This window comes from Phyllostomus discolor, chromosome 3 (assembly GCF_004126475.2).
Source record: "Phyllostomus discolor isolate MPI-MPIP mPhyDis1 chromosome 3, mPhyDis1.pri.v3, whole genome shotgun sequence".
NCBI classification, from domain to species: Eukaryota; Metazoa; Chordata; class Mammalia; order Chiroptera; family Phyllostomidae; genus Phyllostomus; species Phyllostomus discolor.
Genome location: NC_040905.2, coordinates 208,964,944 through 208,982,450, shown reverse-complemented (window position 1 = coordinate 208,982,450; position 17,507 = coordinate 208,964,944). Strand labels below are relative to the sequence as shown.

The window sequence follows — 17,507 nt, the reverse complement described above, 5'->3', positions numbered from 1 at the left end:
CCCACTTTTGCCCAGCCCTGTACAGGTCGCCACCCACATTCGGGCTGGGAAGGAGGAAGAAATCAGAAATCTGAGCTCTCCAGTTGCGTGTCTGGATGCAAACCTAGCTGATTCGTGAATGCTCCTCAGACCCATCCTCTCATTTTCCCCCAGGGCTCAGGTTCCTGCGTCATTGTCTCCGATCGCCACAAGAGGCCCTTCACCTGTGTCCCATCTCCTCCCCTCCATTCTACCTGCAGCCAGAGCAAGCTTCTTACGACAAAAAGCAAATTTGTCTGGGTCACTCCTCCTCAAAATGTATAAGTGGCTCTTTTCCTTACTCTGGTCTACAAGACTCTGCAAGATTCCAGCCCCATCTCCTGCCAAATTGCCCATCCCCCCACCCCAAATTGCCAAAATGCATTACAGATGGAGGGACTCATAGCTTTGTGTGGGCACTGCTCTCTCTGGCCAGCAGGCCTCTGGAGGCTCCCCCTGCCTGGACCCTGTTTAAACCAGAGCATGTATCCTGTGGGTGGCTTGGAATATTTTGTGCCAGAAGGCTTCTGGGTCCTCATCGCCACCATCCTTACTCCACTGAGCTTCCCCAGTCCCCTATTACAACTCTCATCTACTAGATTTGTCTCTGTCTGCTTCACCTGTTCTTGAGCTTGGAGAGGTTGGAGAGCTCAGGCCCACCAAGCTCACTGCTGGATCCGAACGTGGCTCAGAGCAGATTGCCCCTAAACATTGGGATACTGTATGAATGAAGTACAGAACGCCAAAGGTCTGAAAGGCACGAGGCTCCAGAAGCGACCCCTGCGCCCAGGGCAGTTAATCTAGTTAGGGAGACCAGCCATAACTAGGTAAGAAACTAACCGACAACAAACGGCTTAGATAGCAGTTTGGGTTGGGAGAAGCCGGGTCTATCACAGGCTGGTGATGAATTGCTCTAAATCACCCCCTCCGCGAAGCATTTGCAGACACTCCTCTCATCAGAGCTGAGACCTATCGTTTCAGAGGCTGTTAAGACCTGCTTGGTCTAACCCCCTCTACCTCTCCGGGGTGTGTTGGCGGGGAGGGGTACTTGCTACCTCCTCCCAGGCCTAATTAAGTGATCAGCGCGCTCAGGTTGGGATGGGGTGGCCATTTGGAAGGCCATTCCAGCCACAGTTTTCACATTGTTTCTTCTCTTCATTGTTTCTTCTTTTCTTCTGCTCGCGCCCTCCTCCTTGCTCCGCCAGCCCCGGTTTCCCGCCCCGCGACCTCCCACTGCCTTCGCGGGGCCCCTCTCTCTTTCCCTCCGCTCCTCCCGGACCGCGGAGGCGAGCCCAGCCACGCGGCACACCAATGCAAACTACCCGAGCCGCCTCTGCCCCTCCAAGTCCCGCCTTACGCCTCCACCCACCAATCGGGTTCTGCGCCCGCTCCGTCGGTCCGCCCAATCGCTGGCTGGCTGAGCAGCCGGCGCCCCGCCCCTCCCGCGCTTCGCCCCGGCTCCACCGGCTGCCGTGCTGGGCCTCGGCATTCTCGCAGCGGCGCCGCGCAGCATTAGGCTCGGGTCGCGGCATCGGGAGCGCAAGCGGCGGTGCTGCTGCTCGCGAGGTGCTGGGCAGAGGCGGCGGGCGAGGCGGGCGCCACCGGCCGGCCGGAAGGGCGCTTCAGCTCCGCAGGAGCCCGCGGTGCGGGACCCAGGACCGAGAAGGAGGCAGCGCTCTCGCTGTCCGGGGCCCGGCCCAGTGCCGGCCCGGAGGGGTCGCGGCCGGACGTCTTCGGCCCCGACGCGCCTCCCGGAGAGGACCCCAGAGTTCCTGGCCGCCCCCTGGGGGTGCCCCCAGCCTCCCGGGATTCACCTGCGCAGGCCGCCTGGCACCCAGGTGCGGGGGCGTGTGCGTGGCGAGGGCACCTCCCCCGGCCGCCAGCGGGGCGGGGGCGGGGCTGCCCGCCGCCCTCGGCCTCACCGGTCCGCCTGCCGCCTTCAGTCTCACCGGTCCGTCCGCCACGCTCGGCCGCCGGGCGTGAGCTACCCGGGGACCGCGGGTCGGGATGCTGCCTGCCAGTGCGGCCGCTCGCGTGCCTCCCGCCACTCCTGTCCTCGCTTCTTGGGCCGCGGCCCGCTGTTTACATGCCGGTGAAGCCCCTGGCCACTCCGAGCCCCTCCGAGCCCCAGCTCCCCGAGGGTGAAGCCAGCCGACCCGCGAATTGGACTGGTCGTTCAGACCTGGGCCCTCCGGACTCAGATCCCCGCCCGCTCTGCCGCCTCCGCCACCATCTGGGCGGGATCGGGCTCTGGTGTTTTGAGGAGGGGGTGTGGTGTAGGGAAAGGAATCCTGGGGATTTCTGGCTCTCCCCCTTTTTTGGCCTTCGAGGCTTTAGACTCAGGGAACTCGCTCATGGCTTTCTTGATGAAGAAGAAGAAATTCAAATTCCAAACCACTTTCACCCTGGAGGAGTTGACGGCTGTCCCCTTTGTGAACGGGGTCCTCTTCTGCAAAGTGCGACTGCTGGATGGCGGGGATTTTGTCAGCTTATCGTCAAGGTAGGAGCTGGGACAGTCTCGTCTGCAGGGGAGGAGGGGTGAAGAACGAGATGTAGCCAGTTGGCGAATGTGCAAGCGCCCCTTGGGGCCAAGAGTCCTCCTGAGGGTTCTGTGTGTCTGGGTCGGGTTTCCACAACGCAGGGCTTGAGCGATCTGGGAGGTCCGGGCCTGAGGAGTCCGACAGAGTGCCCACACCCGTCTGCAGGTGACCTGCCGGATACCTGGGGGTCTCTTCTCTCAGCCCCCTCTTGGGGCCCTCCAGGCAGCCTGCCATAGGTCCGCTCTGCAGGCTTGCACAAAGAGCCCCGAGGGTTTGCGCATGGAGGGGGCTGAAATAAGGAGGAGTCTTCTAGGCTACCTTGCACCAAGCTGGCCGTTTGGGCTGTCGTTATGATTTAGAGCCCCGGCCAGCCACAGGTGCCCAGGTACTCCCAGCTCTGGGAAGGCCCGACCCAGGCACTCCTGGTCTGTCTGGAGGGAGGTAGCTGGATTTTGGCCTGCCCAGCCGCCTCTGAGTGCCCTCTTCTAGCTGGAGCGGGGCTGCTGCTTTGCATTGCAAATGCCCTCGGCAAGGAGGCCGCAGCCCTCTCTGAAAGAGGCTTCATCAACTTTGGTTTTGTGTTCCCCATCCTACAGGTCCAGCTGCCCAGCCCCTCAGGGAGGGCCGCTGAGTTCCCAAGCTGCACCCCCTGACCGGGCCCACCTGGGGTCACAGAGTCCTGGCCTGCTTGAGAGAGTTCCTGGGAGTTTGACAGATGGGGGTTTGAGTCCTAGCCCTGTCACTTTCTGGGCCCAGTGCAGGTCTCTATTAGAAAGTCGTGGAGATGTTTCAGTAGATGGAAGGCGGTGCAGGGCCTGGCCCAGTGCCTAGGACAAGCTGGTTCCCTTCCGTGGTCTGTTCTTCTGCTCCCTGGGCCTTCGTGGGGGGTGCCTGCTAAGGGAGGGAGAAACTGAGGCCCAGAGAGAGGAAGTAAGTGGCTTGCCAGAGACCTCTCAGGAAGCAGTTGTCAACTGAACTCGGTTTGTTTGGAGGCTGGTTGGGTGTATCTGGCGGTCAAACGTTCGGTTGGGAGGAGGGGAGGAGCGCCGTACAGCTTAACCCAGATTTAGGGCCCTCCGGTGTGGACAAGGTGGGGTGCCTTTTCATGCAGTTGGGCCCAGCTCAGGTCTGGAGGTTCTCCAGTTTCCTGGGAGCTGCTTTTCTGGGGGATTGAGACAAGGGCTGCCCTTTGCTGAGGGCTGGGCAGTGGGGATAGGGTGGGATGTATATGGTTGCTGGGGAAGCCTGGGTTCCGGGGTGACCCCACACAGCAGCCCAAGGGTCAGGGGAAGGGCTGTGCTCACAGCTAGGACCTGGGGTTGACCACTTACTCACCGGCTGGCGGCTTTGCACGCGTTACCTAACCCCTGTAATCCCGGCGACCAGCAGTTACTGGGGCGGTGCTCCCCGTCTCACTAGCAGCACCTTTCGCTGGGCCCTTTGCCGCTGCCACAGAGCAGGGTGGAGGCTGGGTTGGGGGGCCTATAGGATCACCGTCCCCATTTTAGAGAGGTGGAAACTGAGGCTCGGAGAGGGAGTGGTTTGCCCAGGTCAATACAGCAGAGCCCAGGTCCAAACTCAGCACGGGCTTTCAGCCGCTGTCCTGTTCTGCCTTTGAGCCTCAGTTTCCTCATCCCTAGGGCTGTGAGGGGGGCGGATAATACCGTACCGTGTCTGGCTCTGCAGATTGTGGCAGCAGTTGTGGTTTCTGCGGCAGAGGGCCCCAGCCCCTCACCCCTCCCAGGTCTCAGGGGGACCAGCTGCAGTCAGCAGGGGGTCTACGTGTGAGCTGGTGGTAGGGCCAGCGTCTTGGATCCCTCCGAGGAACTGGTATTCAGCTCCACGCTGAGGTCTCTACTGGCCTCCCAGGCCCTGGGGCCACTGCCACCCTACCTGTCAGCCTTTCCATCTCCCTAAACCTGCCCCCGAGCCTGGGAGAGTCTGGAAAGTTCCAGGTCTCAGCCCACAGCTGCTGGATTTCACCTTTGCCTCCCCTTCTTCCCTCTTGGCAAGGGGCCATGGATTCCCTGAACCCAGCGAGCCCAAACAGCCCTGCCCAGCCCTCATCCTGGCTGAAACCTGAGTGGGGCTGCGGAGGGGGGAGCTGACATTGAGCCCCCCCAAAGCTGGGGGTGGGGGGCTCCGGGTGCCTGTTCGCCGCTGTGCAGGTGTGGCTGGCGGGAGTAGACATCAGCTGTGAGATGCGAGGCAGCTTTAGAGCTGCTTTGGATTTTGCTCAGAAGACACGGGTTTCTGTGTTTTGTGTTTTTTTCGTATTTTTATCTCCTCCACTCCCATCCCACCCACCTGGATCTGCAGCCCGGGAGCTCCTCCTCACAGCTCCAGACAGACAGGCCCCAGGGTTGTGGAGTTGGGATGGGGTTGGACGTGACGAGACCTGCCTAGATCCTGGCCCCAGAGCCAGTGGCTCACTCACCCCAGTGCCAGGGGCCCCTGAGGTGGCCCAGAGATGGGGGGGCGGTGGTGGCATGGGTGGCGTCTGAGGGAAGCAGGCTCCAGGCCCCACCCTCGCAGCACCCTCCTTCCTAGTTGGAGTGTTTCCCTGTGTGTTGGGTGCCATGGCAACAGCACGGCGCACGGTTCCAGCCTGACCCACTTTGAGCAGGTAGAACAGGTGGTGGTTTGTCGCCCTGTTCCCGCCGTCATCTTTCTGAGGCCTCCGTATGAACCATCGTCCTCACCGCTGCAATGCTCTGATGCCCGTGCCACGCGCCAGGCGCCGCGCTGAGACTCTTGCAGACCGTGTGTCCGTTAATCCTGTTGGCCATCGGGAGATGCACCAAGGCCAGGAAGGTGAAGCCACATGTCATAGGTCACCTGGCTGGTCATTTAATTGAGAAAATAACCCTTTTACCACTGGGGTTTAAACCGCCTTTGACTGTGCGCTTACTGTATGCCAGGCAGCATGAATGCGTGATCCTCAAACCGCCCCATGAGCCGATGAGGCAGCTGAGGCCAGAAGACCGAAAGTGGTCGCCCCGTGCCACTCGGCTAGGGAGTGGCATCACTGTGACTTAAATGCGGGCTCGTCCAGCTCCAAAGTCCTGCCCTCCCTTGGTGGCAGAGGGCCGGAAGCAACCACAGCCCCATGTGATGTCCCCAGACCTTCGAAGTAAGTTCTTTGTAGTGGGTTGGGTGGGGGGTATACCGGAAACTCCAGATAGGGATAATTTCCAGTCACTAAGCCAGATCCTGGGAGATCTCAAGATAAGGGACAAGGGGCCCTGGGGACATAGCTGGGGGTGGGGCTGAAGTCACTACCATGGTTTTGGGGCCAGGCTCGGACTGGCACTGTGGTACAGTGGGCATGTGCCAAGGACCCTGCCCGGAGGCCTCCTAAGTGGATATATCCAAATGGCAGCTGAGAGGCTTTCCCAGGGGTCCCGGGGGGGCGGTGTGCAGAGGTCCCAGCCGAGTCTGGCAGGTCTAGAAGCAGCGGGCTGGGCCGTGCTCTCCCCGGGGCCGGCTGGGGGCGCGTTCCCAGCCTCCAGCCGTCTGTCCTTCAGGCACGATCCCAAACCTCCCGAGAGGTCTCTGCGTCCAGCTGGCGCTGGTCCTGTGGCCTGCCCCGTGCACGTGGCTGGCAGTGCCAGGGGAGGGAGCGAGGGGGAGGTGTCGATTTACCCTACAAGTCCTCTCTGGAGGAGACAGGCAGAGATGAGAAACTGAGGCCTGGGGCCAGGAAGTCACTTGTTCAGGTCCCTTCGTGGGAGCTGCTGAGGGCGCAGCTGGGAGGATTTCAGTCCGGCCCTGACCTCTGTCTCCTGTGCCTCCGTACCCCCTTTTGCATGAAGTGGGCAGGCAGGACCGGAAAGAGAGGAGGGACCCCTTCAGGGGATCCTCCTGCTGCTCTGGACTTGGGTGCCAGGCCGTCTGAGAAGCAGACTGTGATTTGGGGAGACACCTCCCCCTTCCTTTCTTCTTTGGTAACTTTGAACCCTCTATTGTCTCTCTTTTTCAAAACAAGATTTTATTTATTTTTAAAGGGAAGGGAGGGAGAGAGGGAGAGAAACATTGATGTGTGAGAGATACATTGAATCAGTTGCCCCTGCAAGCCCCCAGCTGGGGACCTGGCCCGCAACCCAGGCGTGTGCCCTGACTGGGGATTGAACTGGTGACCTTTCAGTTCACAGGCCAGTGCCTAACCCACTGAGCCACACCAGCCAGGGCTCTACTGCTTCTTCAGTGGGATTTTCACTCGGCCAACCTGTTGAAAGAAGACACCCCTGCCCCCAGCACAGGCACTGCCTTTCCCCTCTGGGCCAGGCCTTGAACCAGCTGGGGTGGGAGGCCTCAGAGGGATGTTTGGGATTTTTGGGGCATGAATAAGGCCTTGGCCAGGTCAGCTCTGCAGCTGGAGGGCCCTGTGCCCAGGCCTGGCCGCCGCAGGTCTTTGCACGCACGCCACGGGCTTGGCCAGGCTTCCACTTCCCCGTGGCCCTCCTCCTCCCTCCCTCCTTGACAGAGGCCACTGGCATCCTCTGTCACCTTGGTTTGGGGGGAGGGTGCTATGAGGATGACGCACAGTTTGTCCTTTGGGCCCGAGGGGGTGAGGACCCTGAGGCAGGCAGCGTACCAGCTTGCCATCACAGAGCAGGAGCTCTGGACACTGGGAGTGGGGGGAGGGAGGAGGAGGCCGCAAGTGTTGAGGACCCCCTGGGTCCTGGGCTTCCAAGGGGATGGGGACCAGACAGCCCTGCTCCCGTGGAACTCCCCACGGGGCAGCACGGGGAGAGAGAGACATCAGAGCCAGGCAGGCCTGCGGCAGGTCCTCCCCAGGATTCCTTGAGGTCCCCACGGACCAGCTGGGGAAGGCGTTTCTGTTCAGTCGTCTGTCTGTCTGTCTGTGCAACAGGTGTTGATGGGGCACCCGTCTCGGGCTGGACGTAGTCCTTGCCTTTGTGGAGCTCGCGATCACGTGATAGGGGCCATAGGGAGAAGGGCTGCCCCGAGGGAGTAACCCTTCACAGGGGTCCGGCAGGCCCCGAGGGACTGGACTGGAGAGAGGCTGGGAAGAGCCTTTTGGGTAGAGGCCCTGGACCACAAGGCTCTTGGGCAGCGGTCTAGGCAAGGGCCTGGCTGGGGGGGCAGAGAGGGGCAGGGAGGAGCGGGAGTGGATGGAGTTATGGAGGGTGACTAGGCTGGACCATTCCCCACCTTGGGGGTCTAGCTGAAGGGCAGGGGAGCAGTGTGGCCTGCTTTGCCAGTGAGGCTGATAGCTTGTGGTTGCTGGTGAGGAAGAAAGGGGGCCTGAGTGGCACCCAGTAAGGGACAGTTGCGTTGGCCGGGCAATGGCAGGCAGAGCGGGCAGGTGGCTTTCCTCATCCTGAAGTGCTGGGCGCCACGTCCGGTGCTTGGCAGGTGCTGGAAGGTGGAAGTTCAGAAGGTGCAAGCTGTAGCCCATGCGGCTGGGTTTCGGTCCCGTACCGCGCTCTGATTGTTTTTGACAACATGAACATCCAGGCTTTTGGTGTCTTTTATGTATTTATTTTTTCACCCTCACCCCAGGACATTTTTTTTTCATTGCTTTTACAGAGAGGGGAAGTGAGGTGGGGTGGGGGGCAGAAAGAGAGAGAGAGAGGGAGAAACATCAGATGGTTGCCTTGTCAACCATCTTGATCCCGGACCGGGGATCAAACCTGCAGCCTGGGTGTGTGCCCTAAATGGGAATCAAGTCCACGGCCTTTTGGTCACGAGACAATGCTTCAACCAACTGAACCACACTGGACGGGACCTTTCGGTGCCTTGAATTGGAAGACCTGGCAGCAATGCCGAGTGGCAGCCTTTGGCCCAAGGGGCTGTGCAGCGGCCTCCCCCCCGTGGGTGGCCTGCAGCGGGCCTCTCCTGGCCTCACTGCCCGCCCTCAGAGCCCCGAGCACGGTCTGCCTCCCTTGTCTTCCTCGGGCCACCTTTCATGTGCAGTTGGGGCTGTGAGGAGGCAGATGCCTGTGGAGAGAAGTCATGCTGGCAAGCCACAGAGGCCACCCCGGTGGCCAGCCAGTGGCATCGGGCCAGCTGCCGGCTTCCCTTGGGGTCAGGCCGTCACGCTGGTGCCCTTGGTGAAGCCTGAAGCTACCCAGCCCGTGCCCGGCCTCGGTGTCTGCTCCTTGGCTCTGGCCCTTGCAGCGACCGGCCACACCATCGGCAGGTGCCAACCTGGCAGCCCCCGTGACGTGCCTGCCGGCCTGGCCCCAGCCGGGCCCTGACCCGGGCTGATCTGGCTCTGGAGCCAAGGCCGCTCCCTGAGGTCCGCTCCTCGCCTCCAGCTCCGTCCTCCCTGGAGGGAGTTACTCCGGCCGGGGGTTCTCAGCGGCAGCTGCACTGTGTCTGTGGGCCCTGCTACCTGGGGTGGCCAGGGGCCCTGAGAGCCTTTGAACTCTGCTTGTGCGGCACCTGGAGGCCTGACCGGACTCGGGAAGCTCTGCCTGGGCCTGTGCGCGCTGCCGGCACGTCTGTTCCCGGGCCTCCGGAGTCTGGGAACTCGGAGCGTGGTGTCCGGTGACTGCCATGTGGTGAAACCCGCAGTCACTTGCCCGCTGCTGGGGGCAGGCAGTGTAGCACCCCTGGTAACCAGTGGAGATTTAGCCTTATCTCACCTAGACAGCCGCAGGAAGGCTGGAGCCGCAGCAGATTTGCTTAGAAGGAGACCTGGAACTAAGGTGGGGTGGGGGAGGGCGTTACCCAACTTGCCTGGCAAGTGCTTTGGGTTGTGGGGAGACCAGACCTGTCCTCAGGGCTCCAGATGTGCCCTGTGACCCGAGGTCTGCCACTCCAGGCCTTTTGGCCCTCCACAAGGTCCCACTGTGCTAGCGGTGGCCTTGGTCAGCGAGGCCTGAGGCTGCCCAGGCTGTGTCCAGCCCAAGTGTCTGTCTGCTTGGGCTGTTGCAGACCCTTCGTCTCCGCTCTGAGCCTGTGTGGCATCCGGACTCGAAGCGGCACTCACACGCAGGCCTGGGACCACCCGCCCGCCCTGCCCCGGTGCCCGCCGGCAGCGCCCCTCCTGCCGCACCGGTCCTGCGCTCGGAGGGAGGAGCGCTGGTGGAGGACGTTCGCCTCTCCCGGAGGGCCGGCGGGTGCCTTGTCCCTCCCACACAGAGGCCTGGGGGGGACGTTCCCGTCCTGCTTCTGCCCTTGCTGCCTGTGTGTGACCTCGGGCAAGGAACTTGGTCCCTGAGCCTCCGTGGCCCTCCCTGCCCAGCAGGGCCGCTGGTGCCCGCCTCGCAGTGTCCCTGGGAGCACCCAGGGCGATAACACCTGCCAGAGGTCCAGCGCGGCTCCTGGCACCGGCCAGGTGGGAGCACGGCGCACACGCTGCCGTTCGTCCTCCAGTCCCGGCAGGGGCAGGATGGCGCCCCTTGCTCGCCCCTCTGGGGTCGCTGGCACTTCCCTGTGGGCTGGGACTGACTGGGGTGCTGTGGGCAGAGGGGACTTCCCCAGTGGGGCTGTCTCTCTGCCCTCTGGAGGGGTAGGGACAGGTGAGGGCCACACCTGGTGTGTAGGGGGCAGGGCCTTATGCTGGGGCTCAGGGTCCCCAGTGGAGCCTGTTGGCAGGAACCTGCCTGCCTTGGGGTGCATGGCTCTGAGCCAGCGGGAGCTGCAGTGCTCCCCCTGGGGCAGGGGGTGGGGTGAGCCGGGGGGCAGGGGGTGGGTGGGCTTCTGCCCGTGGGGAGGGGCTTCTGCACATTTAGCTCTGGGACCCACTCTGGCAGGCAGAAGACTGCTCCCACGTGAGGCAGGGGGCAGGGGAGTGAGAAGGACCCCCCACGTGAGAAGCCGCGCCCGTGGCTCCGTTGAGGGGAGGCCCCTGCCCCTCCTGGCCCTCCCTTTGCTTTCCCCACGCCTTACACTCTCCTTGTTTTTGTCTTCTGCAGTTGCCCTGTCCTCAGGCTCCCCGCCCCCACCCCCTGCTTCTTCACCTAGCGGAACTGCTCAGCACAAGGCTGCCTCCTCCAGGAAGCCTTCCCTGGCTTCGTTTGGCCATGCCTACCCGCTGTGGGTCCTCATGTCGGAACGCTACAATCTCTGTTCACACCTCTGAGCTCTTTCCCCAGACTGTGGGCAGGGGCGGCCTCCGTTGTGTGGCCGTCCTGGCGCTTCCTGCCACGGGTTGGCACTAGCGTGGAGCTGTGACGTCTTTTCCTTGGCATTCAACCAGCATGGGCGCTGCTGGTGCCGGACTGTGTGCCGGCCACTGCCAGCTGCTGGGGTCCAGCGCCTCCCCACTGGTGCCAGAGGTATCAGTCCGTGTCAGGAGCAGCCCTCACTCGAGTCCCGGGCAGCTGGGGACACCGCTGGGTTGCATTGGGTGGACCCTCTGTGGAGGTGGGGGAGGGGGAGGGGGCTGCCCTGGGCTCTGTAGCTGGACCTTGGCAGCTGCCCTCTGCCTGACTCTGACCGCTGCCGAGGGCCTTGTCCTCCTAGCCTTGGCTTCCTCCTCCCCGAGCTGGGCGCGGGTGCTCATCCAGGGCCACTTGAGATCAGGGCACTTGCTCAGACAGGGCCAGGCACCTGGTAGCCGAAAACAGACTAAACCTGCCCAGAGGTTTAGCCGGGTGCTGGGAGGGTGCTGGTGGGGAGGGTGGAAGTCTGGGCTCTGTTCTCACGCAAGGCACCCTCGTCTCCTACCACTTCCTCTCTGATGGCGCTGCCGCTGCCGCTGCCGGCTGCACCTCTCTGCGGGGACTTTTCCACACACGCTGGGGTGGCACACCTGTGGGTCCCCCACCCCCGGCCCCCTAGTCCCCCTAGTCCCTCAGGGGTGGTTTCCTGAGCACTTTCTGTCGGGAGGGGGGGGGGCCTGTGCAGCTTCCTGGGGACACAGCACTTGCCCCCACCGGTCCCCAGCCCAGGAAGCGATTCTGGGCTGGGTCTCAGGCGGGAGTAGGTCACCCAGCAGTGGGAGGGGAGCCGCCCGGGGCAGACTGAGGCGAAGGCAAGAGTGCTGAGCCGGGAAGAGCCAGCGCCTGGGGGCTTGGAGTCGGGGAAGGCCCCGGGGGGAGAGGCGGGACCTTGTCGGAGGGCAGCCACGGACGGGTGTGAATCAGTCAGATTTTTATTTTAGAACCAACCGGGCCAGCCAGGCCGGGTGACTCCCTGGGGCTCCAGGGGGCAGAAAGGGAGGTGGCTGTCAGCTGAGAAGGGCAGCTTCCCGTCTCTGTCATCCTGGGACAGTCAGAACCAAACCCGAGCCTACTGTGCACAGAGAGTCGAGCAAGCTGCTGCTGCTGCCGCTGCTCACGACGGCACACACACGGCGTTGGGGGCCGGGAGCCGGAGACGGGAACGGGCCACGTGACGCCGTTTAAATCGAGTTCAGAAGCGTTCTGATCAAAACCGCCCATCCTGGTACAAGTCAGGATGATGTCATCTTTGTCAGGGTGGCGGTCACGTCTGCAAGGGGCCCCCGGGGCCTGCAGAGTCCTGCCTGTGTGGGCCGGCTCCCGGGGGCTGTCGCGGGGACCTGCAGGCTGCGCGCCGACGCCGTCTGCACACGCCTGTGCTGCGGCTGGGAGCCAGCGTCCCCCGGGCAGGGGCGAGGGTGCTTCTCGCGGGCCAGGAGGCCCGGAGGAAGTCCTTGGGTCTTCCCAGGGTCTTGTTCTCAGGGCAGCCCGAACTGTGCCGACCTGTTTCTGAGGCCGTAAGTCAGCGGGGCAGCTGCCAACAGTCTTGGGCTGAGGCTTTCGGCTCCTGCAGGTCCCCACGGGGCCGCTGGGCCGTGGGCCTCGGCAGTTCAAGGGGAGGGCGGACTCCTCAGGCTGCCCGACCTCGGGGCCTCTCCGAGCCTTGCTTTCCTTGTCTGTGAAATGGGGTGCCCAGTGCCTTCCTGGTGCTTGGGTGAAAGGAGTCGACACCCCATATACCCAGCATAGTCCCTGGCACAGAGCAAGTGCTTTTAGTGAAGGCTGGCAGTGGTTGGTGTCGATCTGGGGCGCTTACTGGAGGGGGTGCGGGGCGGGGAGCAGGAAGGAATGGTCCGAGTTCCTCCCTCTCTCCCTTTAATTGTTTCTCTTCTCTCTGCCTGCGGTTCACCCGATCGGCAACCGTTCGAGGTGAGGGCCAGGCTGCTGTCCTGGCCCGGCGCTGCCCCCTGGACGTGGTCTCCGACTTGGGGCCCAGGAGCCAGGACGCCACTCGACACATCAGCTCCCAGAGGAGATGCTGAGCACAGCGGGGAGGGCGGCCTCAGCCTGTCCTGCCGGCCCTGGCCCTGGCCCTGGCCCTGACCCTGACCCCTCCCTTTGGGGGAGGGCTTGTGAGAGACTGGGTCCTCTCCCCACGTGCCGGGACAGAGGCCTGACCCTGGGATCCGGCACCTGTCCGGGGTTTCGTGTCAGCCAGAGAGGAGCCGCATGGGCCTGGGTGAGACCAGCCAGGCCCATTTTGGACACAGGCAAGGCCTCCAGGCCTAGGCTTCGGGGTGCGTCCCCGGTGTCTCGCAGCGGCCTGGCCTGTAGTGAGCGCTCAGGGAGCATGTGTGGACCGAGTGGGTGACGGAAGCAGCGGTGGGCCCGGGGTCGGTCTGTGAGTCAGCAGCAGAGTCCGGTGTCCAGGGAGGAGGTGGAGATCGGTAAGGCAGGGCCTCAGGGTCCCACCTGACCCCGAGCCCCCTGACCTGTGGGTGGAACCTCAGACAACGGCTGGAAAAGCAGGCCTGAATCTCTGCCGGCTCTGTGAGAGGGGGGCTCTCTGCCTGAGAGGTCCCTGCTTATTCTCGGGGACCCCTGGTCTCCTCATGGGGAGCCGTGGGAACACCTGGGGTAGAGCCAGTGCTCGCAGTGACCCCTGACCCTCAGACTCCGCAGAGAGCCAGAGGACACGGCCTGACCTCCGCTGGGAGGCTCCTTTCCTGGAGGTGGACATGCCAGTGCCCGGAGGCCCGGGGCAGCCCGCGTCAGAAGCAGGGCTGTGAAGGTCCCTCACCGAGTCATCAGACACTCACCGAGCGCTGGCTGTGTGCTGGGCAGCGTGCGGGACAAAGGCCTTTAGGACCTCCGTGCTCTGGGACACCAGAGCCTCTGGCCGTGTCCCCACACCCAAGACCCAGACCCGGAGGAGGAAGTCGTTTGCCCAGCCGCCGCAGTCGGGGGGAAGGTGCTTTCAGGAAAGGCTACGCATGGGGTTGGGAAGGGACTCAGAGGACAGGGGCGTCCCGTGACTGGCGTGAGTGCAGCCACCTGAGGAACAGGGCTCTGGGAGTGTGGATCCCTCCCTTCAGCCGCTTCCCTTCCTGGGGTGATTCAAATACCACCCAGGTGTGAGTCAGCGAGGAATGGCCCGGGCGTGCCTGGGCCACCTGTCGTCTCCCTCCCAGGACACCCCAGGCAGGGTCCGGTCGAGGCCTGGGGAAGGGGGACTCCCCGAGCACGGCCAACCATGGAGCGCTGCGCTTTCTGCGCTTGTGTGTCCTGGGCGAGGGGAAGCCGTGCTGCAGCAGCTCCGCTGTGACTCTTGTTTCGCATCCCTCCGGCCCGCAGCCCGGCCCAGCTCCGGCGTGGGGGGCCCGGCTTGGGGTTCTGGAGGCAGACGGCTGTGGGTTGAGAGGGCCGGTGGCTCCTGTGCTCTGGGCCTCAGTACCCCTGCCTGTGACGTGGGGGTGCTGGAACCTCTCGCCCAGGGTGGGTTGCGGTCTGGACTCTGGGAGGTCAGGCAGGGAGAGCTCCTAGGTGAGTGCCTCCTGCGTAGGAAGGGTAGGAAGGGCTCAGGAGGCCGGAGGCTGATGGTACAAGCTCCTGCTCATTCCCCCCTTTCTCCCTCCGACCGGGATCAACCAGGCTCGGTCCCTGACGCCAGCAGGTCCTGGCAGATTTGGCCCAGCGCCCTATCGGAGACCGTGCCCTCTGACCCAGTCACCACCCTTCCTTCGGCTTAAGCCCGGTCCCAAGGCCGCCTCTTCCCCGTTACTGAGACTCGCGGTGAAGGTCAGCCCACACAGCGCAGGCTCGTTGATGTCACAGTCGCCTAAGAACGTCCCTGATGTCCTGGCGCATTTTCCCAGCCATCCTGCGGGGGGGAGGGGGTGGGGGTACATGTCAGCCCTCGCCTCCTGGGTGATCTGTGGACCCCCCGAGTGTCAGTTTGCTCCTCTGTGACGAGGGCGTGGTTGTGCCTGCACAGAGTTAAAGCTTCGGCAGCACCCGGCTCTCAGAAGGGCGCCCCGGAAACCAGAGCCAGGCTGGGCCACACTGGGTGGTGGGGACCTTCCCCCGGGTGGACAGGGGTGGGCCAGCACCTCGTCAAAGCCAGCAGGTGACTCTGCATCCCTTCAGGGGCCTGCTGTCCTCTTGGGCTGTGAGAGCGAGGGGGGTGCCCGCTGGCATCACGTGAAAAGAGCGTGTGGGCGTGCTCCTGGGTGGCGGGGAAGCGGCCTCCCGGCCGGACCCCCAGTGCGGAAGGCGGAGCAGGGGAGCGCTGTGCCTGCGTCTGGGAAGCAGGAGGCTGCCCACTTGGGGTCTTCGATCTGTTTTGGTGACTGGGCTGGTGCGTGGCAGGATTCGAACCCACATGCACGTGACTCCAGGCGCTTCCCTTGATGCCTCCCCACCAAGTCTGAGAGACCTGGCTGACCCCGACCCCTTTTCTCCTGTGGAGTTTCTGAAGCTCCCCGCGTGCTGTCCACCCTGCCTCCACGGGCCACCTGCTGCCCCAGCCTGTTCCTCCCAGCCCACCTGCCCCTCCCTGGGCCACCCCCGGGGCCCTCCTTTTTGGCAGGAGTGCAGAGGAGGACCCTGGGGCGCCAGGTGACCCCCCTGAGTACTGCAGTCTCCAAGCACAGAGTGGTTTGGCTTCTAGGAACTTCTTGCTGCCTCACAGTGGTGCTGGGGGTGGGGCGGCGGGGGCGGGCTGTGTCAGAGCTGCCGCAAGCTGCTTCCCCTGCACACGGCCCTGGATTCCTGGCAGGAGCCAGACACTGCTGGGCTGCCACGCTGGCCACGTCGTCGCCGCTGCTGTCGGGATGAGGTTCCACCGCCCCACAGCCCTGGATGGACGCCTAGGCTGGTCCCCGGGTGGGCCCCTGGTGGGCCCCTCCCCAGGCGGCTGTGCCTTCTTCTCTTTGGTGGGAAGGGGGGGGAAGCACAGGCAGATGTTGTCAATTTAAATTGTTTCCTTATTAGACTCTCGCCTTTCCCTGGCAGGGTTTCATCAGCCGGGAACCTTGGTTGCATCACTAGGGCCCCTCCCTCCTGCAGGGATCTGGCCAAGGACTGGGAGATCGCAGAGTGGGTGTGCCTGGGGGTGCAGGCTGGATGCTGTGGCAGCCCCCCCCCCCCCCCCGCCCCCGTGTCCGCCAGTGGTGGGGAGGGGGACTGGTGATGGAGCCTGGCTCAGGTTACCTCTCATTATAGGCGCCGAACGGGAGGAATAGGGGATCAGCCCCTCAGGAACCCAGGAGCACCGCTGGGGCTGGGAGGTCCCCGGGGTCCCACTCCGTTCTGGTGGGCATGGCCTTTCTTAGCCAGGTGCCCAGCCCCTGCCTTGGAATCTCCTGGGAGCTTGTTTAAAAAGTGTAGTCCAAGCCAGGCAGCACTGGTGCTCCACCGGGGGCGACTTGGGCCCCCCCCTTCCCCCCGCCCCGGTCCCAGGGGAGCATTTGGCAACGTCTGTAGACATTTTTCTGGTTGTCACAGCTGCGGCTGTGCTCCCGGCAGGGTGCCGCCCAACACCCTACGAAGCTCAGGTCAGCCCTGGGGGAAAAGACAGAATTACCTGGTTCAGAGCATCGCTAGCGCAGAGGCTGAGAAACCTCGCCCCACGGGGCCTACAGCCTCCAAGGGCCGGGGAGTCTTCATGTGCGACAAGCCCACCCAGGACTTTTCACCGCTGGCTTCAGTCTGATTAGCCCCGCCCGCATGGCCCCCTGCAGAGCTGCTCCCTGCCAGGCCGGGCCTCCGTGCTGGGCAAGCACTGGGGTGAGACGGGCGTGGCAGGTGAGTACCTGTAGCCCGGCAGCCAGGAAAGGGGGTGTTAGGGGTGTTGGGGGTTCGGTCTCCCTGGAGCCTGTTCTCTGGGCTGCCCCACTCGCCCTGGGTTCCCTTCTCCTGACTTGGCTCCTGTGACCCCTGCCGTGACCAAAGAAAGGCTCAGGCTTCGCTCCCCCTGACCCTATCAGCTCCCAGGAGGGGCCCTCCATGATTCCTGTCTGCGAGGACCCTGGGGGGCGTGGCAGCCTGTGGCCAGGAGGTGGCTCCCCCTGCACTGATGACCCCTTGTCACCTTCGTGGCGGAGACACTGCCCGCAGTGTCTGTGGTTGCGGAATAGAGGCCCTGGTCTGGGGCCACGGGAGCTCCATGGGAGTTCTGGCAGACGGGGGGGTCCTCTATTTCAGGACAACCCAGAAATAGCCGAATTCTGCCACTGCGCTGGCCCCAGTGGGCTGCGGCGGGTGGGTGGAGGGCTCGCCCTGCCGCTCTGGGGTTTGGATGTCTAATTGTACATCTCAGAGCGAAAAAGGAGGCTCCCCTGAAGTTGCCCTGAAAAGCCAAGCTCTGTAATTACCTGTCCCCGGCTGGCCGCGTGGGGCGGCGGGCCCAGGCGCCGAGGCCCCGGGCTGGGGAGGGCTGGGCCTTCCCCATCGCTCCCCCAGGGAGTTGGTCCAGCCAGGGGAGAGCGGACGACCCTGGTCTTGAGTCAGGTAGATGGAGGTTCAGATTCCTTTTGCTTCTGATCAGCCCTTCTGACCTCACAACCTGTTCACATTTTTTTCATTTAAATTTTACTTATAGCCCTGGCTGGTGTGGCTCTGTGGATTGAGCGCTGGCCTGCGCACCAGAGGGTCGCCGGTTCGATTCCTAGTCAGGGCATACGCCTGGGTTGCCTGTCAGGTCCCCAGTGGGGGGGCGCACGAGAGGCAACCACACACTGGTGTTTCTCTCCTTCCCTTTCCCCCTCCTTTCCCCTCTCTAAAAATAAATAAATAAACTCTCTTTAAA

General features: G+C 63.5%; 1 protein-coding gene across 1 annotated transcript in view; it reads left to right on the top strand.

The window, feature by feature from the left end:
* The first annotated feature begins 1,527 nt into the window (after window positions 1-1,527).
* FAM102A (family with sequence similarity 102 member A) overlaps window positions 1,528-17,507 on the top strand; it is a 34,739-nt gene continuing 18,759 nt past the window's right edge. The window contains exon 1 of the mRNA XM_028514544.2: window positions 1,528-2,518. Within this exon, the coding sequence (XP_028370345.1) occupies window positions 2,373-2,518 (146 nt within the window). The 5' untranslated portion in view covers window positions 1,528-2,372. The remainder of the gene's footprint in view (window positions 2,519-17,507) is intronic.